At 36.3% G+C, this 19,530-nt stretch overlaps 1 protein-coding gene across 1 annotated transcript; it reads left to right on the top strand.

Annotated features, from left to right (window-relative positions):
* Positions 1 to 11,678: 11,678 nt before the first annotated feature.
* Positions 11,679 to 13,749, top strand: LOC143855943 (desmethyl-deoxy-podophyllotoxin synthase-like). Its single transcript, XM_077365989.1, has 2 exons — positions 11,679 to 12,715; positions 13,014 to 13,749. Exons 1-2 carry the CDS (start codon positions 11,816 to 11,818, stop codon positions 13,632 to 13,634), a joined length of 1,521 nt encoding a protein of 506 aa, XP_077222104.1. The 5' UTR covers positions 11,679 to 11,815; the 3' UTR covers positions 13,635 to 13,749.
* The last annotated feature ends 5,781 nt before the right edge of the window (positions 13,750 to 19,530 follow it).

Genomic DNA, 19,530 nt, shown 5'->3' with positions numbered 1-19,530 from the left:
TCCAAGTGACAACTTCAACATCTTCAGTAACATGAATCAGTTATTATCTTCTGCGAACATCTATCACAAATCTTTGATAATACATATTAAACTGATAGATTCTAATTCATTTCTTATTCAGGAAATTTTATTGTAATCAAATTCATTATCAATTTTAAATCTACATATGTTTCTGGATGCATATTATCGTATATGAGATCACCTAATCACGTCGTTAGATCGTCTGCGTGCTAGATTTAACAACTAAGCTAGATTAGAATACCAGGCTAGATTTGGATTATCTCTTTCCCTACTTATCTTTGTTTTCAATGTTGATCCCTTTTAGTTTTCTATGTCAATACTTGTCAGGGTTAATTGCAATCATCCAAGATTAGTGAAATATAACCTTTTATAGCTAGCATCAAAGACATAATATGGTGGGTTTGTTGAAGTTAGGGTGACATGTTGTGACTCATAATTATGTTTGATCCAGATTCATTAATGAAGAATTCCTTCATCCTCTCCCCATTTGGCAAGCTAAGCCTACCTTCCATGGATCTATTATATGGAGAGCATTTTATTATCTGCATGAAATTTCTTCAAAAAAGGATAATTGAAAACGAGAAATGGCATTGCTATGGTTCGATATTTGGCTTGAAGATTATCCCATGTTATCTCTTTTCCTATCATAAAACCTTCACTCGGTGCTCATGATTGATCACATCATCATCAAAAATATAGTCAAACTGTCAAATTTTTATTCATGATTCTTCTCGAGAATCTTCTGCCTAGAGAGTGAGGTGAGGACAGGTTATTTTGTAATTTAATGCATGAATGTGATGTACCAACCAATATGTGGTCCTTAATGGTAATTCAGTAACAAAGCGACTTTGCTGCCTATTGTCATCTTGTCTGCTTGCTCATTCGCTGAGGCCTTTGTTGGAACTTTTAGGAGCAAACTTGGCACAACAACGTATCTAATTTCCATAATAATGCCAAGATTTTTCATGGGCCACTTGCTTTACTTAAAGTCCAAGCGATGATGTATGAATAGTGTCATTGAATAATTAGTGGGGCTTAGCAATGCTTCGTAAAACAAAGAATGGCTCTAGCTTCGGCCTGTAATGGTAATCTTATTCATAAACCTATGAAAGATTTAGAAACAAACATCCTGACTTTCAGGGCCATCTTTATGTGGCTTACTCATGCTCATTAATATTATGATGGCATTCGGGACCAGGAGTCCCATCCTGCTTTACAAAATATCGAAGAGTATAAACACCGCCATATCTTAGGCTAATTCGAAGATACAAAAAAGTAGTCAAAGTACAATATCCTAAACTACTCTTTTCTTCCTTTCAATAGCATGCCCGAAACCAAAATATCTTAAACCAAATTTTATTTTATTTTTGCAAATTTTGGTTATTTAGGCCAAAATTATTGTAATTTCGGTCAAAATGACCTAATCGAGGAGACCGAAATTGACATAACTAATTTCGGCCGGAAATTGGTTCTATCATAATCTATTGGCTTTCGTTCCCCAATTTCGTGGCTCATGTTCCAAGTGACAACTTCAACATCTTCAGTAACATGAATCAGTTATTATCTTCTGCGAACATCTATCACAAATCTTTGATAATACATATTAAACTGATAGATTCTAATTCATTTCTTATTCAGGAAATTTTATTATAATCAAATTCATTATCAATTTTTAAATCTACATATGTTTCAGGATGCATATTATCGTATATGAGATCACCTAATCACGTCGTTAGATCGTCTGCGTGCTAGATTTAACAACTAAGCTAGATTAGAATACCAGGCTAGATTTGGATTATCTCTTTCCCTACTTATCTTTGTTTTCAATGTTGATCCCTTTTAGTTTTCTATGTCAATACTTGTCAGGGTTAATTTCAATCATCCAAGATTAGTGAAATATAACCTTTTATAGCTCGCATCAAAGACATAATATGGTGGGTTTGTTGAAGTTAGGGTGACATGTTGTGACTCATAATTATGTTTGATCCAGATTCATTAATGAAGAATTCCTTCATTCTCTCCCCATTGGGCAAGCTAAGCCTACCTTCCATGGATCTATTATTATATGGAAAGCATTTTATTATCCGCATGAAATTTGTTCAAAAAAGGATAATTGAAAACGAGAAATGGCATTGCTATGGTTCGATATTTGGCTTGAAGATTATCCCATGTTATCTCTTTTCCTATCAGAAAACCTTCACTCGGTGCTCATGGTTGATCACATCATCATCAAAAATATAGTCAAACTGTCAAATTTTTATTCATGATTCTTCTCGAGATTCTTTTGCCTAGAGATGAGGTGAGGACAGTTTGAAGTTGTTATTTTGTAATTTAATGCATGAATGTGATGTACCAACAAATATGTGGTCCTTAATGGTAATTCAGTAACAAAGCGACTTTGCTGCCTATTGCCATCTTGTCTGCTTGCTCAATCGCTGAGGCCTTTGTTGGAACTTTTAGGAGCAAACTTGGCACAACAACGTATCTGATTTCCATAATAATGCCAAGATTTTTCATGGGCCACTTGCTTTACTTAAAGTCCAAGCGATGATGTATGAATAGTGTCATTGAATAATTAGTGGGGCTTAGCAATGCTTCGTAAAACAAAGAATGGCTCTAGCTTCGGCCTGTAATGGTAATCTTATTCATAAACCTATGAAAGATTTAGAAACAAACATCCTGACTTTCAGGGCCATCTTTATGTGGCTTACTCATGCTCATTAATATTATGATGGCATTCGGGACCAGGAGTCCCATCCGGCTTTACAAAATAACAAAGAGTATAAACACCGCCATATCTGAGGCTAATTCGAAGATGCAAAAAAGTAGTCAAAGTACAATATCCTAAACTACTCTTTTCTTCCTTTCAACAGCATGCCCGAAACCAAAATATCTGAAACCAAATTTTATTTTATTTTTGCAAATTTTGGTTATTTAGGCCAAAATTATTGTAATTTCGGTCAAAATGACCTAATCGAGGAGACCGAAATTAACATAACTAATTTCGGCCGGAAATTGGTTCTATCATAATCTATTGGCTTTCGTTCCCCAATTTCGTGGCTCATGTTCCAAGTGACAACTTCAACATCTTCAGTAACATGAATCAGTTATTATCTTCTGCGAACATCTATCACAAATCTTTGATAATACATATTAAACTGATAGATTCTAATTCATTTCTTATTCAGGAAATTTTATTGTAATCAAATTCATTATCAATTTTAAATCTACATATGTTTCAGGATGCATATTATCGTATATGAGATCACCTAATCACGTCGTTAGATCGTCTGCGTGCTAGATTTAACAACTAAGCTAGATTAGAATACCAGGCTAGATTTGGATTATCTCTTTCCCTACTTATCTTTGTTTTCAATGTTGATCCCTTTTAGTTTTCTATGTCAATACTTGTCAGGGTTAATTGCAATCATCCAAGATTAGTGAAATATAACCTTTTATAGCTAGCATCAAAGACATAATATGGTGGGTTTGTTGAAGTTAGGGTGACATGTTGTGACTCATAATTATGTTTGATCCAGATTCATTAATGAAGAATTCCTTCATCCTCTCCCCATTTGGCAAGCTAAGCCTACCTTCCATGGATCTATTATATGGAGAGCATTTTATTATCTGCATGAAATTTCTTCAAAAAAGGATAATTGAAAACGAGAAATGGCATTGCTATGGTTCGATATTTGGCTTGAAGATTATCCCATGTTATCTCTTTTCCTATCAGAAAACCTTCACTCGGTGCTCATGGTTGATCACATCATCATCAAAAATATAGTCAAACTGTCAAATTTTTATTCATGATTCTTCTCGAGATTCTTTTGCCTAGAGATGAGGTGAGGACAGTTTGAAGTTGTTATTTTGTAATTTAATGCATGAATGTGATGTACCAACAAATATGTGCTCCTTAATGGTAATTCAGTAACAAAGCGACTTTGCTGCCTATTGCCATCTTGTCTGCTTGCTCATTCGCTGAGGCCTTTGTTGGAACTTTTAGGAGCAAATTTGGCACAAAAAGGTATCCGATTTCCATAATAATGCCAAGATTTTTCATGGGCCACTTGCTTTACTTAAAGTCCAAGCGATGATGTATGAATAGTGTCATTGAATAATTAGTGGGCCTTACCAATGCTTCGTAAAACAAAGAATGGCTCTAGCTTCGGCCTGTAATGGTAATCTTTTTCATAAACCTATGAAAGATTTAGAAACAAACATCCTGACTTTTAGGGCCATCTTTATGTGGCTTACTCGTGCTCATTAATATTATCATGCTATTCGGGACCAGGAGTCACATCCTGCTTTACAAAATATCGAAGAGTATAAACGCCGTCATATCTGAGGCTAATTCGAAGATGCAAAAAAGTTGTCAAAGTACAATATCCTAAACTACTCCTTTCTTCCTTTCAACAGCATGCCCGAAACCAAAATATCCGAAACCAAATTTTATTTTATTTTTGCAAATTTTGGTTATTTAGGCCAAAATTATTGTAATTTCGGTCAAAATGACCTAATCGAGGAGACCGAAATTGACATAACTAATTTCGGGCGGAAATTAGTTCTATCATAATCTATTGGCTTTCGTTCCCCAATTTCGTGGCTCATGTTCCAAGTGACAACTTCAACATCTTCAGTAACATGAATCAGTTATTATCTTCTGTGAACATCTATCACAAATCTTTGATAATACATATTAAACTGATAGATTCTAATTCATTTCTTATTCAGGAAATTTTATTGTAATCAAATTCATTATCAATTTTAAATCTACATATGTTTCAGGATGCATATTATCGTATATGAGATCACCTAATCACGTCGTTAGATCGTCTGTGTGCTAGATTTCGCAACTAAGCTAGATTAGAATACCAGGCTAGATTTGGATTATCTCTTTCCCTACTTATCTTTGTTTTCAATGTTGATCCCTTTTAGTTTTCTATGTCAATACTTGTCAGGGTTAATTTCAATCATCCAAGATTAGTGAAATATAACCTTTTATAGCTAGCATCAAAGACATAATATGGTGGGTTTGTTGAAGTTAGGGTGACATGTTGTGACTCATAATTATGTTTGATCCAGATTCATTAATGAAGAATTCCTTCATTCTCTCCCCATTTGGCAAGTTAAGCCTACCTTCCATGGATCTATTATATGGAGAGCATTTTATTATCTGCATGAAATTTGTTCGAAAAAGGATAATTGAAAACGAGAAATGGCATTGCTATGATTCGATATTTGGCTTGAAGATTATCCCATGTTATCTCTTTTCCTATCAGAAAACCTTCACTCGGTGCTCATGGTTGATCACATCATCATCAAAAATATAGTCAAACTGTCAAATTTTTATTCATGATTCTTCTCGAGAATCTTTTGCCTAGAGAGTGCGGTGAGGACAGTTTGAAGTTGTTATTTTGTAATTTAATGCATGAATGTGATGTACCAACAAATATGTGGTCCTTAATGGTAATTCAGTAACAAATCGACTTTGCTGCCTATTGCCATCTTGTCTGCTTGCTCATTCGCTGAGGCCTTTGTTGGAACTTTTAGGAGCAAATTTGGCACAAAAAGGTATCCGATTTCCATAATAATGCCAAGATTTTTCATGGGCCACTTGCTTTACTTAAAGTCCAATCGATGATGTATGAATAGTGTCATTGAATAATTAGTGGGCCTTACCAATGCTTCGTAAAACAAAGAATGGCTCTAGCTTCGGCCTGTAATGGTAATCTTTTTCATAAACCTATGAAAGATTTAGAAACAAACATCCTGACTTTTAGGGCCATCTTTATGTGGCTTACTCATGCTCATTAATATTATCATGGCATTCGGGACCAGGAGTCCCATCCTGCTTTACAAAATATCGAAGAGTATAAACACCGCCATATCTGAGGCTAATTCGAAGATGCAAAAAAGTAGTCAAAGTACAATATCCTAAACTACTCCTTTCTTCCTTTCAACAGCATGCCCGAAACCAAATTTTATTTTATTTTTGCAAATTTTGGTTATTTAGGCCAAAATTATTGTAATTTCGGTCAAAATGACCTAATCGAGGAGACCGAAATTGACATAACTAATTTTGGCCTGAAATTGGTTCTATCATAATCTATTGGCTTTTGTTCCCCAATTTCGTGGCTCATGTTCCAAGTGACAACTTCAACATCTTCAGTGACATGAATCACTTATTATCTTCTGCGAACATCTATCACAAATCTTTGATAATACACATTAAACTGATAGATTCTAATTCAGTTCTTATTCAGGAAATTTTATTGTAATCAAATTCATTCTCAATTTTAAATCTACATATGTTTCAAGATGCATATTATCGTATAAGAGATCACCTAATCACGTCGTTAGATCGTCTGGGTGCTAGATTTCGCAACTAAGCTAGATTAGAATACCAGGCTAGATTTGGATTATCTCTTTCCCTACTTATCTTTGTTTTCAATGTTGATCCCTTTTAGTTTTCTATGTCAATACTTGTCAGGGTTAATTGCAATCATCCAAGATTAGTGAAATATAACCTTTTATAGCTCGCATCAAAGACATAATATGGTGGGTTTGTTGAAGTTAGGGTGACATGTTGTGACTCATAATTATGTGTGATCCAGATTCATTAATGAAGAATTCCTTCATTCTCTCCCCATTTGGCAAGCTAAGCCTACCTTCCATGGATCTATTATATGGAGAGCATTTTATTATCTGCATGAAATTTGTTCAAAAAAGGATAATTGAAAACGAGAAATGGCATTGCTATGGTTCGATATTTGGCTTGAAGATTATCCCATGTTATCTCTTTTCCTATCAGAAAACCTTCACTCGGTGCTCATGGTTGATCACATCATCATCAAAAATATAGTCAAACTGTCAAATTTTTATTCATGATTCTTCTCGAGATTCTTTTGCCTAGAGATGAGGTGAGGACAGTTTGAAGTTGTTATTTTGTAATTTAATGCATGAATGTGATGTACCAACAAATATGTGCTCCTTAATGGTAATTCAGTAACAAAGCGACTTTGCTGCCTATTGCCATCTTGTCTGCTTGCTCATTCGCTGAGGCCTTTGTTGGAACTTTTAGGAGCAAATTTGGCACAAAAAGGTATCCGATTTCCATAATAATGCCAAGATTTTTCATGGGCCACTTGCTTTACTTAAAGTCCAAGCGATGATGTATGAATAGTGTCATTGAATAATTAGTGGGCCTTACCAATGCTTCGTAAAACAAAGAATGGCTCTAGCTTCGGCCTGTAATGGTAATCTTTTTCATAAACCTATGAAAGATTTAGAAACAAACATCCTGACTTTTAGGGCCATCTTTATGTGGCTTACTCGTGCTCATTAATATTATCATGGTATTCGGGACCAGGAGTCACATCCTGCTTTACAAAATATCGAAGAGTATAAACGCCGGCATATCTGAGGCTAATTCGAAGATGCAAAAAAGTAGTCAAAGTACAATATCCTAAACTACTCCTTTCTTCCTTTCAACAGCATGCCCGAAACCAAAATATCCGAAACCAAATTTTATTTTATTTTTGCAAATTTTGGTTATTTAGGCCAAAATTATTGTAATTTCGGTCAAAATGACCTAATCGAGGAGACCGAAATTGACATAACTAATTTCGGGCGGAAATTAGTTCTATCATAATCTATTGGCTTTCGTTCCCCAATTTCGTGGCTCATGTTCCAAGTGACAACTTCAACATCTTCAGTAACATGAATCAGTTATTATCTTCTGTGAACATCTATCACAAATCTTTGATAATACATATTAAACTGATAGATTCTAATTCATTTCTTATTCAGGAAATTTTATTGTAATCAAATTCATTATCAATTTTAAATCTACATATGTTTCAGGATGCATATTATCGTATATGAGATCACCTAATCACGTCGTTAGATCGTCTGTGTGCTAGATTTCGCAACTAAGCTAGATTAGAATACCAGGCTAGATTTGGATTATCTCTTTCCCTACTTATCTTTGTTTTCAATGTTGATCCCTTTTAGTTTTCTATGTCAATACTTGTCAGGGTTAATTTCAATCATCCAAGATTAGTGAAATATAACCTTTTATAGCTAGCATCAAAGACATAATATGGTGGGTTTGTTGAAGTTAGGGTGACATGTTGTGACTCATAATTATGTTTGATCCAGATTCATTAATGAAGAATTCCTTCATTCTCTCCCCATTTGGCAAGTTAAGCCTACCTTCCATGGATCTATTATATGGAGAGCATTTTATTATCTGCATGAAATTTGTTCGAAAAAGGATAATTGAAAACGAGAAATGGCATTGCTATGATTCGATATTTGGCTTGAAGATTATCCCATGTTATCTCTTTTCCTATCAGAAAACCTTCACTCGGTGCTCATGGTTGATCACATCATCATCAAAAATATAGTCAAACTGTCAAATTTTTATTCATGATTCTTCTCGAGAATCTTTTGCCTAGAGAGTGAGGTGAGGACAGTTTGAAGTTGTTATTTTGTAATTTAATGCATGAATGTGATGTACCAACAAATATGTGCTCCTTAATGGTAATTCAGTAACAAAGCGACTTTGCTGCCTATTGCCATCTTGTCTGCTTGCTCATTCGCTGAGGCCTTTGTTGGAACTTTTAGGAGCAAATTTGGCACAAAAAGGTATCCGATTTCCATAATAATGCCAAGATTTTTCATGGGCCACTTGCTTTACTTAAAGTCCAATCGATGATGTATGAATAGTGTCATTGAATAATTAGTGGGCCTTACCAATGCTTCGTAAAACAAAGAATGGCTCTAGCTTCGGCCTGTAATGGTAATCTTTTTCATAAACCTATGAAAGATTTAGAAACAAACATCCTGACTTTTAGGGCCATCTTTATGTGGCTTACTCATGCTCATTAATATTATCATGGCATTCGGGACCAGGAGTCCCATCCTGCTTTACAAAATATCGAAGAGTATAAACACCGCCATATCTGAGGCTAATTCGAAGATGCAAAAAAGTAGTCAAAGTACAATATCCTAAACTACTCCTTTCTTCCTTTCAACAGCATGCCCGAAACCAAATTTTATTTTATTTTTGCAAATTTTGGTTATTTAGGCCAAAATTATTGTAATTTCGGTCAAAATGACCTAATCGAGGAGACCGAAATTGACATAACTAATTTTGGCCTGAAATTGGTTCTATCATAATCTATTGGCTTTCGTTCCCCAATTTCGTGGCTCATGTTCCAAGTGACAACTTCAACATCTTCAGTAACATGAATCAATTATTATCTTCTGCGAACATCTATCACAAATCTTTGATAATACACATTAAACTGATAGATTCTAATTCAGTTCTTATTCAGGAAATTTTATTGTAATCAAATTCATTATCAATTTTAAATCTACATATGTTTCAAGATGCATATTATCGTATAAGAGATCACCTAATCACGTCGTTAGATCGTCTTGGTGCTAGATTTCGCAACTAAGCTAGATTAGAATACCAGGCTAGATTTGGATTATCTCTTTCCCTACTTATCTTTGTTTTCAATGTTGATCCCTTTTAGTTTTCTATATCAATACTTGTCAGGGTTAATTGCAATCATCCAAGATTAGTGAAATATAACCTTTTACAGATAGCATCAAAGACATAATATGGTGGGTTTGTTGAAGTTAGGGTGACATGTTGTGACTCATAATTATGTTGGATCCAGATTCATTAATGAAGAATTCCTTCATTCTCTCCCCATTTGGCAAGCTAAGCCTACCTTCCATGGATCTATTATATGGAGAGCATTTTATTATCTGCATGAAATTTGTTCAAAAATGGATAATTGAAAATGAGAAATGGCATTGCTATGGTTCGATACTTGGCTTGAAGATTATCCCATGTTATCTATTTTCCTATCAGAAAACCTTCACTCGGTGCTCATGGTTGATCACATCATCAACAAAAATATAGTCAAACTGTCAACTTTTTATTCATGATTCTTCTCGAGATTGTTTTGCATAGAGAGTGAGGTGAGGAGAGTTTGAAGTTGTTATTTTGTAATTTAATACATGAATGTGATGTACCAACAAATATGTGGTCCTTAATGGTAATTCAGTAACAAAGCGACTTTGCTGCCTATTGCCATCTTGTCTGCTTGCTCATTTGCTGAGGCCTTTGTTGGAACTTTTAGGAGCAAATTTGGCGCAAAAAGGTATCTGATTTCCATAATAATGCCTAGATTTTTCATGGGCCACTTGCTTTACAATAGTGTCACTCAATAATTAGTGGGCCTTACCAATGCTTCGTAAAACAAAGAATGGCTCTAGCTTTGGCCTCTAATGGTAATCTTTTTCATAAACCTATGAAAGATTTAGAAACAAACATGCTGACTTTTAGGGCCATCTTTATGTGGAAGCCCATATTACCCCCCAAAGTATTCTTTGAGGCTATGTTCTTTCAATATAAAATGGGCGCAAAACAAAATTGAGGCTCAGTTTTTTTTGTTTTTTTTCATTTACAGATGGGTGTAAATTTTGAATGGCTTTCTTGCCAAAAAAAAAAAAACACTCTTAGACTCCAATATAACAAAATCTCGAAGTCCAGAAGCACAAGTTATCGTCAAGATTTTTCTTCTAAAAAAATTTGAATGGTTACTTAATTTTCAATATATTGAATCCTTTGGAATATGTAGTATGAGAAAGATGAATTTGTCTACAATTTTCAATGAATTTGAACTAAGTTTCACAAATCACTTGACAAACCCAAAGATCATCCAAGTAAATTGGAATCCTCTTCCTCGCAATTGGATAATAATCAACACTAATGGATCCATTAAAAAAATCAACAGTGGTGGAGCCTAAAGGTCTTCTTTGAATTCATAAGAAAATCCGCTCACTCATCGCTGAAGATATAAACAAAGTGCCTAAATATCATTTTTTTTATGATCTTTCTCCTTGGTCATTTCTCCTTCCCCATTGCCTCTTCTTTAATCGTGTTGTTTGCACTTCTACATTGATCCCTTTTTTTTGTATTCTAGCTTTTCTCTTTAATAGATTCCTTGCTAATCTGGGCGAGGAAAAAAAACGATGTCCAACCATGAATGAATGTTTGTGTCATATGGGAATACTACTGAATTTTTTTATACTATCATAAACACAACATAGAACAGTCTAATATTTTGAATATCGATGTGTTATATTAAAACCAATGTTTAAAAACTCCCCACGTAATTCATCAACTTGTCCGAGTCGACTCCCTCTTATCTTGGCCGAGTTCACTCGAGTTTTGAGTTTTTTTTCCTACCAATTCAATCATAACTCCTCGCCCAAGTTAATAAAAATTGACTGTGTCAATCAAAGACTCGCCAAAGTCGGCTCCCTTCGATTATTTCTGAGTTCTCATCCAGAATCTGAGTTCTAAAATGCTAATTAAAACTACCATTAATAAAGGGAAATGATATCAGCACAACCATGTTTTGATATTTTCACTTACCATCTTATCTTCTAGTATTTAAAGAGTTGGCAAAAGGTTAATACAGTTCCAGAAAACCTCTCAGAAGACAATTAAAACAGAAAAAGACAAGCTGGGTCTATTCAATTATTAAAACATGGTTGTGCTGATATCACTTCCCTTAATAAAATATACTAAGAATGTATATTTGTACTGTATGAGAAGTACCAGCAAGATGCTGCAGTGGGGATTTGCTCTTTGAAACCCAACAGATTCAGTATAAATAAAAAGATAGACTCTTGGCATCAACATAACTACGAGTCCAATAACAAAGACATCAAAATACACTGCAACTTCTCTCTCCTCTCACCCATGGAAGTCCACTTACCATCCTTTCCTCTGCTCCTCACATTCCTTCTCTTCATGTTCATGTTGATGAAAGTGAGAAAGAGATTCAAGACTAAAAACCCAATTCCAAAATTGCCTCCAGGGCCATCGAAGCTACCCATCATAGGTAGCATGCACCACTTGCTAGGCTCACAACCACATCACGCCCTTAGGGACTTAGCCAAGAAGCATGGACCTCTTATGCACCTCAAGCTTGGCCAGGTCTCTACAGTTGTAATCTCCTCACCCGAAGTTGCTAGAGAGATCATGAAGACTCATGATCTGAAATTCTCAAGCAGACCCGAGTTGTTTCTCCCAAATATCGTATTGTATAATTGTAAGGACGTTGCCTTTGCTCCGTATGGGGACTGTTGGAGACAACTCCGAAAGATTTGCATTTTGGAGCTCTTAAGTCCCAACCGTGTCAAATCGTTTTACCAAGTGAGGGAAGAAGAGGTATCAAATCTCGTTCGATTCATTTCATCGGCAAATGGGTCGACAGTTAACCTCACCACGATGCTCATCTCATTGACAAGCAACATAACATCAAGGGCCGCCTTTGGTAACAAGTGTGGGGACCAAGAAAGATTCATAACCGCAGTCAAGGTAGCATTGGAATATGCAGCGGGGTTAAATGTAACTGATTTTTTCCCTTCTTTAAAATTTGTAAGTGTGATTATGGGAACAAAGTTTAGGTTAAAGAGGCTCCATCGGGTGTTCGATAGGATCCTGGACAACATCATCAAAGAACACAGAGAGAAGCAGCTGATGAAGACTAATAAGGAGGAAGTTGAAGAGGATTTGGTTGATGTTCTTCTAAGACTTCAAGAGCATGGAGACCTTGAATTTCCTCTCACAGCCGAAAACATAAAAGCAGTCATCTTGGTATGTATGTTTCCTAACAGATAGGGCAAGAGAAAATAGAAATAAAAACTGAACTTGAAACCCAATAACAACCTCAGAACTTTTTGTTGTTGTTGTCAAGAGAAGTAGAAATAAAAACTGAACTTGAAACTCAATCACAAAACAAATTGAAAAGAAAAAGACTAGAGAAAAAAACTAAAACCATCACATTCTCAAAAAATTTAGTTAATTCCTTGATTGTATTAGGATTTTAATCACTGATACAGCCAATAAAGCATTGGTTGGTTATGTGAAATCAATGTATTTATTCTCTTTACAGGACATGTTCGCAGCAGGGACTGAGACCTCATCAACTATCATGGAATGGGCAATGGTAGAGCTAATGAGAAACCCTAGAGTGATGGAGGAAGCACAGGCAGAGGTAAGAAAGGTTTTCAAAGGAAAGGACAAGATAGCAGAGAGTGAAATTGATGAATTGAGCTACTTAAAACTAGTTATCAAGGAGATTATGAGGCTGCGCCCTCCTCTTCCATTGCTACTTCCAAGAGAATCCATTGAGAGATGTGAAATCAATGGATATGAGATACCCAAGAAGACTAGGGTTCTTGTGAATTCATGGGCAATAGCAAGAGATCCAAGACATTGGGAAAACCCTGAAGAGTTTGAGCCAGAGAGGTTTTCTCGTAATTCTATCGATTTCAAGGGGCAGAACTTTGAATATATCCCATTTGGGGCAGGAAGGAGGGGTTGTCCTGGTCTTTATTTTGGACTAGCTTCTACTGAGTTAGCCCTTGCCAACCTTCTCTATTTCTTTGATTGGAAACTCCCTCATGGGATGAAAGCAGAGGATTTGGACATGAGTGAGAACTTTGGCGTAACTCTGGCAAGAAAAGCTAACCTAAACTTAATCGCAACCCCTCATTTTCCAGATGGGTTTTGAATTTAGCATGCTTTTGTAAGGTAGAATAAAGAAGTTTGATTTGTACAATTCATGTGATTCATGCTTTCAAGTTATGTAATAGTGACATGTAAATTATTCTTATCAATATTTTCCACATCTTGAGAGTTTCACACACACAAACACAGGGAAGATAGTGTCAACAAAGAGATGTCTTGTTCATTAACATCAGGAAATATTCCATCACAAACATCTGTACTCTAGGAGGAACTGGCGGCCCCAGTAATGGAAATGTATTCTTCACCTCTTTGTATACTAATCAAGGAATAGATGACTGCTGGTACATCGACTCAGACACAGTTTGAATAGGTAAAAAACTAGTAGGGAGGTAAAGTAGATATTATTAAGACAATTTACATCTTCCATTTTCAAAATTCTACATTTCGCTTTATGAACAATAGGGTATATCAACTATACAATGTTTGGAGACCATGTGAGTTTCTTATATGTAGGATTGTGTTCATTTGCCTTCGATCAAAAAGTCGTGACAAATGGACAGATAATCTTTATTATTGAACTTTGAACACTTTTTTCGCGCGCACGCACGAACACATTGCATGTATGCTTTTATATTTTAAGTAATGCAATAAAAACCTCGTCGTAAGGGTGCCCCAATAATAGGGGTGCAACTCAAGCCGTGTTAGATCAGTTTGAGGCCAACCCCAGTGCAACTGAGGTAGCATTACTCCAGCCTTAACCCAACCCAAACCAAACTGAGCCTCGAGTCAAAGAGGGTCAACCCTAACCCAGTCCCGCGTCTAAACACTCAACACTAACCCAACCCATCTAACATGATTTTCCAAACCAGTTTGATTGGCCCGAGGAAAAATAGATAAAATACAAAAAAAAAAAAAAAACATGATGCTAAGATTTTTGTTGAGAAAATCTGCCGGACAAATCCACTCCCTATCCGATCGTATACAAATAAACGGAAAAGTAAAAAGATAAACACAAGCCACAAGATGAACACCTAGATTTTACGTGACTCAGCCAAGATGCCTACATCCACGGGTGAGAACAGGATCTTCACTATGAGAAAACAAAATTAAAAGGATTACAACGGGATTAACCCACTAACCCACAAACCAAAACACTTTCCTTGTCTTCTCAACCAAGACTGTAAACAAGAGAACCCCGAGAAAACTCCCAAGAGAAAACCTGAGAAGAAAACCCCGAGAAGAAACTCTCTTCTTCTTCTCTATCTCTCTCCCTTCTCTTCTTTCTCTCTCTTGCCGCCTTTTGCAGCCACCACACAAAGAACCTCCCACCCCCAAGTGAAAAAGCCTCCCTCTAGCTTTTCATATCGTAGGTTTTACAAAACCTAAAAAAACATACTTTCATGTTCTGCCTTCCCACCACAATTAGAAAACCTAATTATATTAGGTAACTAGAGGTGGTAAGAAATTAGGTAATTTTACCAACAATCTCCACCTTGGCTTGTTTCCCAGCCAACTGAAGATTTTCTGTTGATGTCGTCATCGATCTGTTGTCGCTGTAAACCACCATTGGCCTTTTGAAGTGCCAGCTACACACCCTCGAATCATCCAAGTTCTTACTCCACCTCACTCAATCAACGCGGCCAATGTACATGTGTAGCTGCCAACCGCTGACTCACCCAATCAACCATAGAGAGGGATCCCAATCCATCATCCCCATCGCGGATACCATCACCTCCTCACCATCGTCTACAACCTAGAAACTCATCTCTACACTAACTGCGCTAGAGATCTTATGTGTGCACACGTCAGCACTCTGCTTCCAACTAGCCATTGTAGACACCCCATTTTGACCGGACCCAAATTCGTATTGATTGTGCAAAACCCTGTCCAATGAGTGAGTGGGTACCCCAAACTTAACCCCAGTGTAGATTAGGGTCCCGTTCAGATCCTCACAAAATTTCGTCGAGATCTGAGCTCATTCACCTAGCCAGCGAACCGAGAGAGTGAGCGCAATGCAGATCAAAAAGAGGGTGAATTAATCAAGGTAGGGGCTGTCCAGTTGAAGTGGGAGGGTTTGGATATCAAGTATGTATAAAGGAAAAAGGGGTGTGAATTAGCCTGTCTGAATCCGAGCCAATTTCGCGCGCCTGGTACATTTTGTGCGCCCATTGATTATGGTAGTGCGAATATTGGTAAGCCTCATTTGATATAAAAATCCACGAAGGAGAAAAATTAGAGAGGATTCTTCATTTTCGGAAAAAACAGAGAGAGAGAGAGAGAGAGAGGGAAGGATCTTCTTCCCCGACGAAAATTTCATCAGAATCCGATGATCACCACCTTCAATCATCTCCTACCTCAAACCTCATGGATTATGGTGAAATCGCCTCATTTTCTGGTCTTCAACCTCCGACCCTTGCCTCAATCGCTGCTTAGATCTTGATTTTCCTCCTCAAACCTGTCCATAAAAGAGAAGTCTCAGATCCGAGATCTCAGATCTTAGAATAGTGAAGGAGGAGGAGCTGATTTTCGCAAAAATCCGAAAGGAAGAGTGAGAGAGGTGGAAAGAGTTTTCTCTTCTCCGGTAGCTTGACCGGAGCTCCGGTTGGTCATTTTAGGACTCCGGCCAGTCAAATCGGCTTGTTATTCTTGTTTTTCTTCTCTTGCTATCAGTCTCTTTTACCTTTGTTCAAACCCTAGTTTTCTTCCTCCAAATCCTAACTCCGATCATCTTTTTTTTTTTTTCTCTGGCGAGATTCTCAGAGCTCCGGCCGATCTCAGATCACTACTATTCTCTTTAAAAATCACTTGTTCCTTCATCAGTGATTTGATTTTTTATTTATTTTCCCTTTTATTTGGACTTAAACCTTAAATCCATGTTTCTTCTTCTGTAAACCCTAGCCTTTTGGTATCTTCTTCTCCGGCTGACCTTATCAGACTTTAGGAGTACAATATTTCTCCTTCCAAGTTTCCGGCAAAGATCCGATCTAGTTTCGAATATTGCTGGATTTAACACAATTTGAAAATCCGAAAATTTTCAATAAGACATTTGAGATTTTCTTTTGTTCTTCCTCTCTACAGGTACGATGATTACTTGTTTTAATTAAATTTCTGATCTTGTTGTATGTTTACTTTAATTTGAAGAAATTCTCAGATCTGTTTGTTTATAGGCTTGCTGTGTGTTTTGTGGACGAGCATCGCATAGTCTCTAAAGTTTTTTTACATTTCATCAACATTTTCTTTTAGAAGATCGTAAAGCCAGCTTATTCATAGGTCTGCTGCGAATAGGTTTTAAAATTCTTGTATTTGATCTTTGAAATTTTAGCATTTCATTGTCATTTGCTTTTGGAAGGTTGTAGAACTTATATGCTCATAAGTCTGCTATGAGTTTTGTGGATGTATATTGCGTAATTTCTAAAATTATTTGTATTTTGTCATTTTTTTTAGTTCTGTTAGACTTTATACATCTGAATTTTTTTATTTTTTTTTGGGTCCCCAGTAGTTTGGTTTTATGTATGTCTGGATGATGATTTATTATAAGTCTATAAAACTTTGAAAAAGGTATCCCTTTGTATTTTACCTATTAAGAGTGTCTCTTTGTTTAGTAATTTACTAATGTATGATTACCAAGTTCTAATGAGAGTTTTTAACTTAGGGTAACCTGTTCATTTGTGGTCCAAAACACCGATGGTACATTACATTTCAAATATATATAAAAAGATATTGGATCCAAATCTTGATTATTTGAGAGTGTGTTTCTGAGATGTTTTAACTTAAATAGTCATTTGGTCTACATGTTAAGCGGTCAATTGTTTATGTACTTACAAAAATAATACGTGCTCAAGTATTGGCTTTCTTATATGACGTATAATTTTGTGAGCCATAAGAATGTGTTGACTTGAGAGTGTAACCCCTGTATAATTATTTTTTTAGGAAGAAGCAGTATTTGCATGTTTTTAATAAAATATTGATGGTACATAATTTGCAGTGTTGGATTTATATGGGAGGATACGAATGAGTTCATCTCTCTTTGTGCTTTGAGTTCGAGCTTTGAATAGCTTTGGATTTAAATATTTGTTTGTCATTGTCATGGGCGATGAAGGCGATAGCCCAAGCCCATCATTAGGGAACTTGCTCAGTTCAAGTAGCACTCTTCTCTTTTATTTAAAAGACTTGCTCAGTCTTTTAGATGTATATCCCTTAAGACATTAGGTTTTCCCTCTATCATTGCAAGGGCAATGATAGAGTCATCTGGAGCCTTCTCTTTTAGGAGACAAGCTATGTCTCGGTAGAAAAACCACATCCTTAGGGGACTTGCTCAGTCCAAGTAGCATACCCCTCCTTTGTATATAGGAGACTTGCCCAGTCTTATCAGAACTTTTGCTTACGTCATTTGTGTCTCAGAGACAAGCCTTGTCTTATATAGAGCCTTCCCTGCTTGGGATCTTAGATCGTTTTCGCCGTTCTTGGGGCACTTCTTTATGTGTTGTGGTTTGTCTCTTGGAGACGCTAGTTGTTTGTTCGGGGTTTCCCCTTTAGCTTTAGGGCTTTGCCCTAGTTTGTGGTTGTGCTTGCGTGTTTTCTTTGAGAGTGAAAACATTAATTAAAGATCCAAAAGCATTGGAATATTTTAAAATCCAAAAACATTAGGAATTTGAAACTCAAAAACATTTGAAAACTTTAAAAATATCAAAAATATTTAAAAAATATTAAAACCCTTAAATCCTTTTAAGTGTTAGGAGAGTTCGTTTCGAACTACATTGGCTTGATCCTCTTCCACGGGGTACGTAGTACAGATTGGGATTCACATCCCAAGTCCAGCCAAATTTTGTAAAATAAATCATTCAAACATTTTAAAAAATACAAAAATCTTTTATGCAACATGTTTTTGAAAAGCTCTTCCTCTAGAGTTAGGAGTTTCTCCTAGATAGAGAGTTTTAGAGTTAGGAGTTTCTTTTGATAGGTTGTTTGGTTGTTTGTTTGTTATGTGTTTGTTTTAGAGTTAGGGGTTTATCCTAGAGTTATAGGAGCGCCTCCGTCCGGTCAGCTGGCGATCCACATCGCCGACTGATGACTAGAATAAGATACGCTAGTCCACCCTTTGTTTTTCTTAGGAAACACAGCCTAGTTACACATAGGTTGTAGGAGTCACCTGCATTAGCTTAGGGCTAACATGCATTTATTTAGGGCATATAGGGTGTCCTAAAATCTACATTTCATTTAAATCTAAATGATCGTTCAAGAAGCTTTAAGAACTAGTCCGGTCTTTTAGGTCGAGTATAGGATAGAGGTTTAGGTGTCCTAGGCATCCTAGCTTAGAATATGTGCGAAGAACTACGTTGCCTTGATTCTCGTGGAGGCGGGGATACGTAGGCTTCTTTAGATGAATATCAGATCATCTAAAGACTCGGGCTGAAGCATTAGAGTCTTAGGTTTTGTTGATAGTACTTTAGGGTTTGTGTTTGCATTTTGTTGATGATTTTAGCATAAGATCATGGTAGCGTGTGTGCATTTCCTTACTTACTTACGTACTTAGCTGTAACATTTACCTGTTTATGTGTTTTACCTAGTTGTTTAGTTATAGTTCTTACCTGCTTAGCTGTAGTTCTCGCATGTTTAGCTGTAATTCTCTATCTTTATTAGGTTACTGATTATTATCCTTTACTATCATCTACTGATGTTTGCTCATTGCGCAGGTTTATGTTCTTAGCTGTAACACTTTACGGTATTTCTGCATTTTCTATCTGTCATTTACTGCTTTCTAGATGAGATGTGTTAGGATTTTATATTAGGCGCTATATATTCGCCCCATTGTAGATAGGCGCTATGTGCACGCCGTAGGTTTTTATTTCTGCATTTTTTATTTGTCATTTACTGCTTTCTAGATGGGATGTGTTAGGATTTTATATTAGGCGCTATGTATTCGCCCCATTGTAGATAGG

The sequence above is a fragment of the Tasmannia lanceolata genome, unplaced genomic scaffold, assembly GCF_043159265.1.
Source record: "Tasmannia lanceolata isolate RefF3 unplaced genomic scaffold, GAP_Taslan_0.1 ptg000003l, whole genome shotgun sequence".
NCBI lineage: Eukaryota > Viridiplantae > Streptophyta > Magnoliopsida > Canellales > Winteraceae > Tasmannia > Tasmannia lanceolata.
Note: the sequence above shows the minus strand (reverse complement) of the source record. Positions and strands in the feature narration are given on the sequence as shown.

Bases quoted from the DNA above. Each gene is read 5' to 3' on its own strand.
- LOC143855943 (XM_077365989.1), top strand. From the start codon at position 11,816: ATGGAAGTCCACTTACCATCCTTTCCTCTGCTCCTCACATTCCTTCTC. The intron at 12,716-13,013 runs GTATGTATGTTT...TTCTCTTTACAG, and splicing joins ACATAAAAGCAGTCATCTTG to GACATGTTCGCAGCAGGGAC.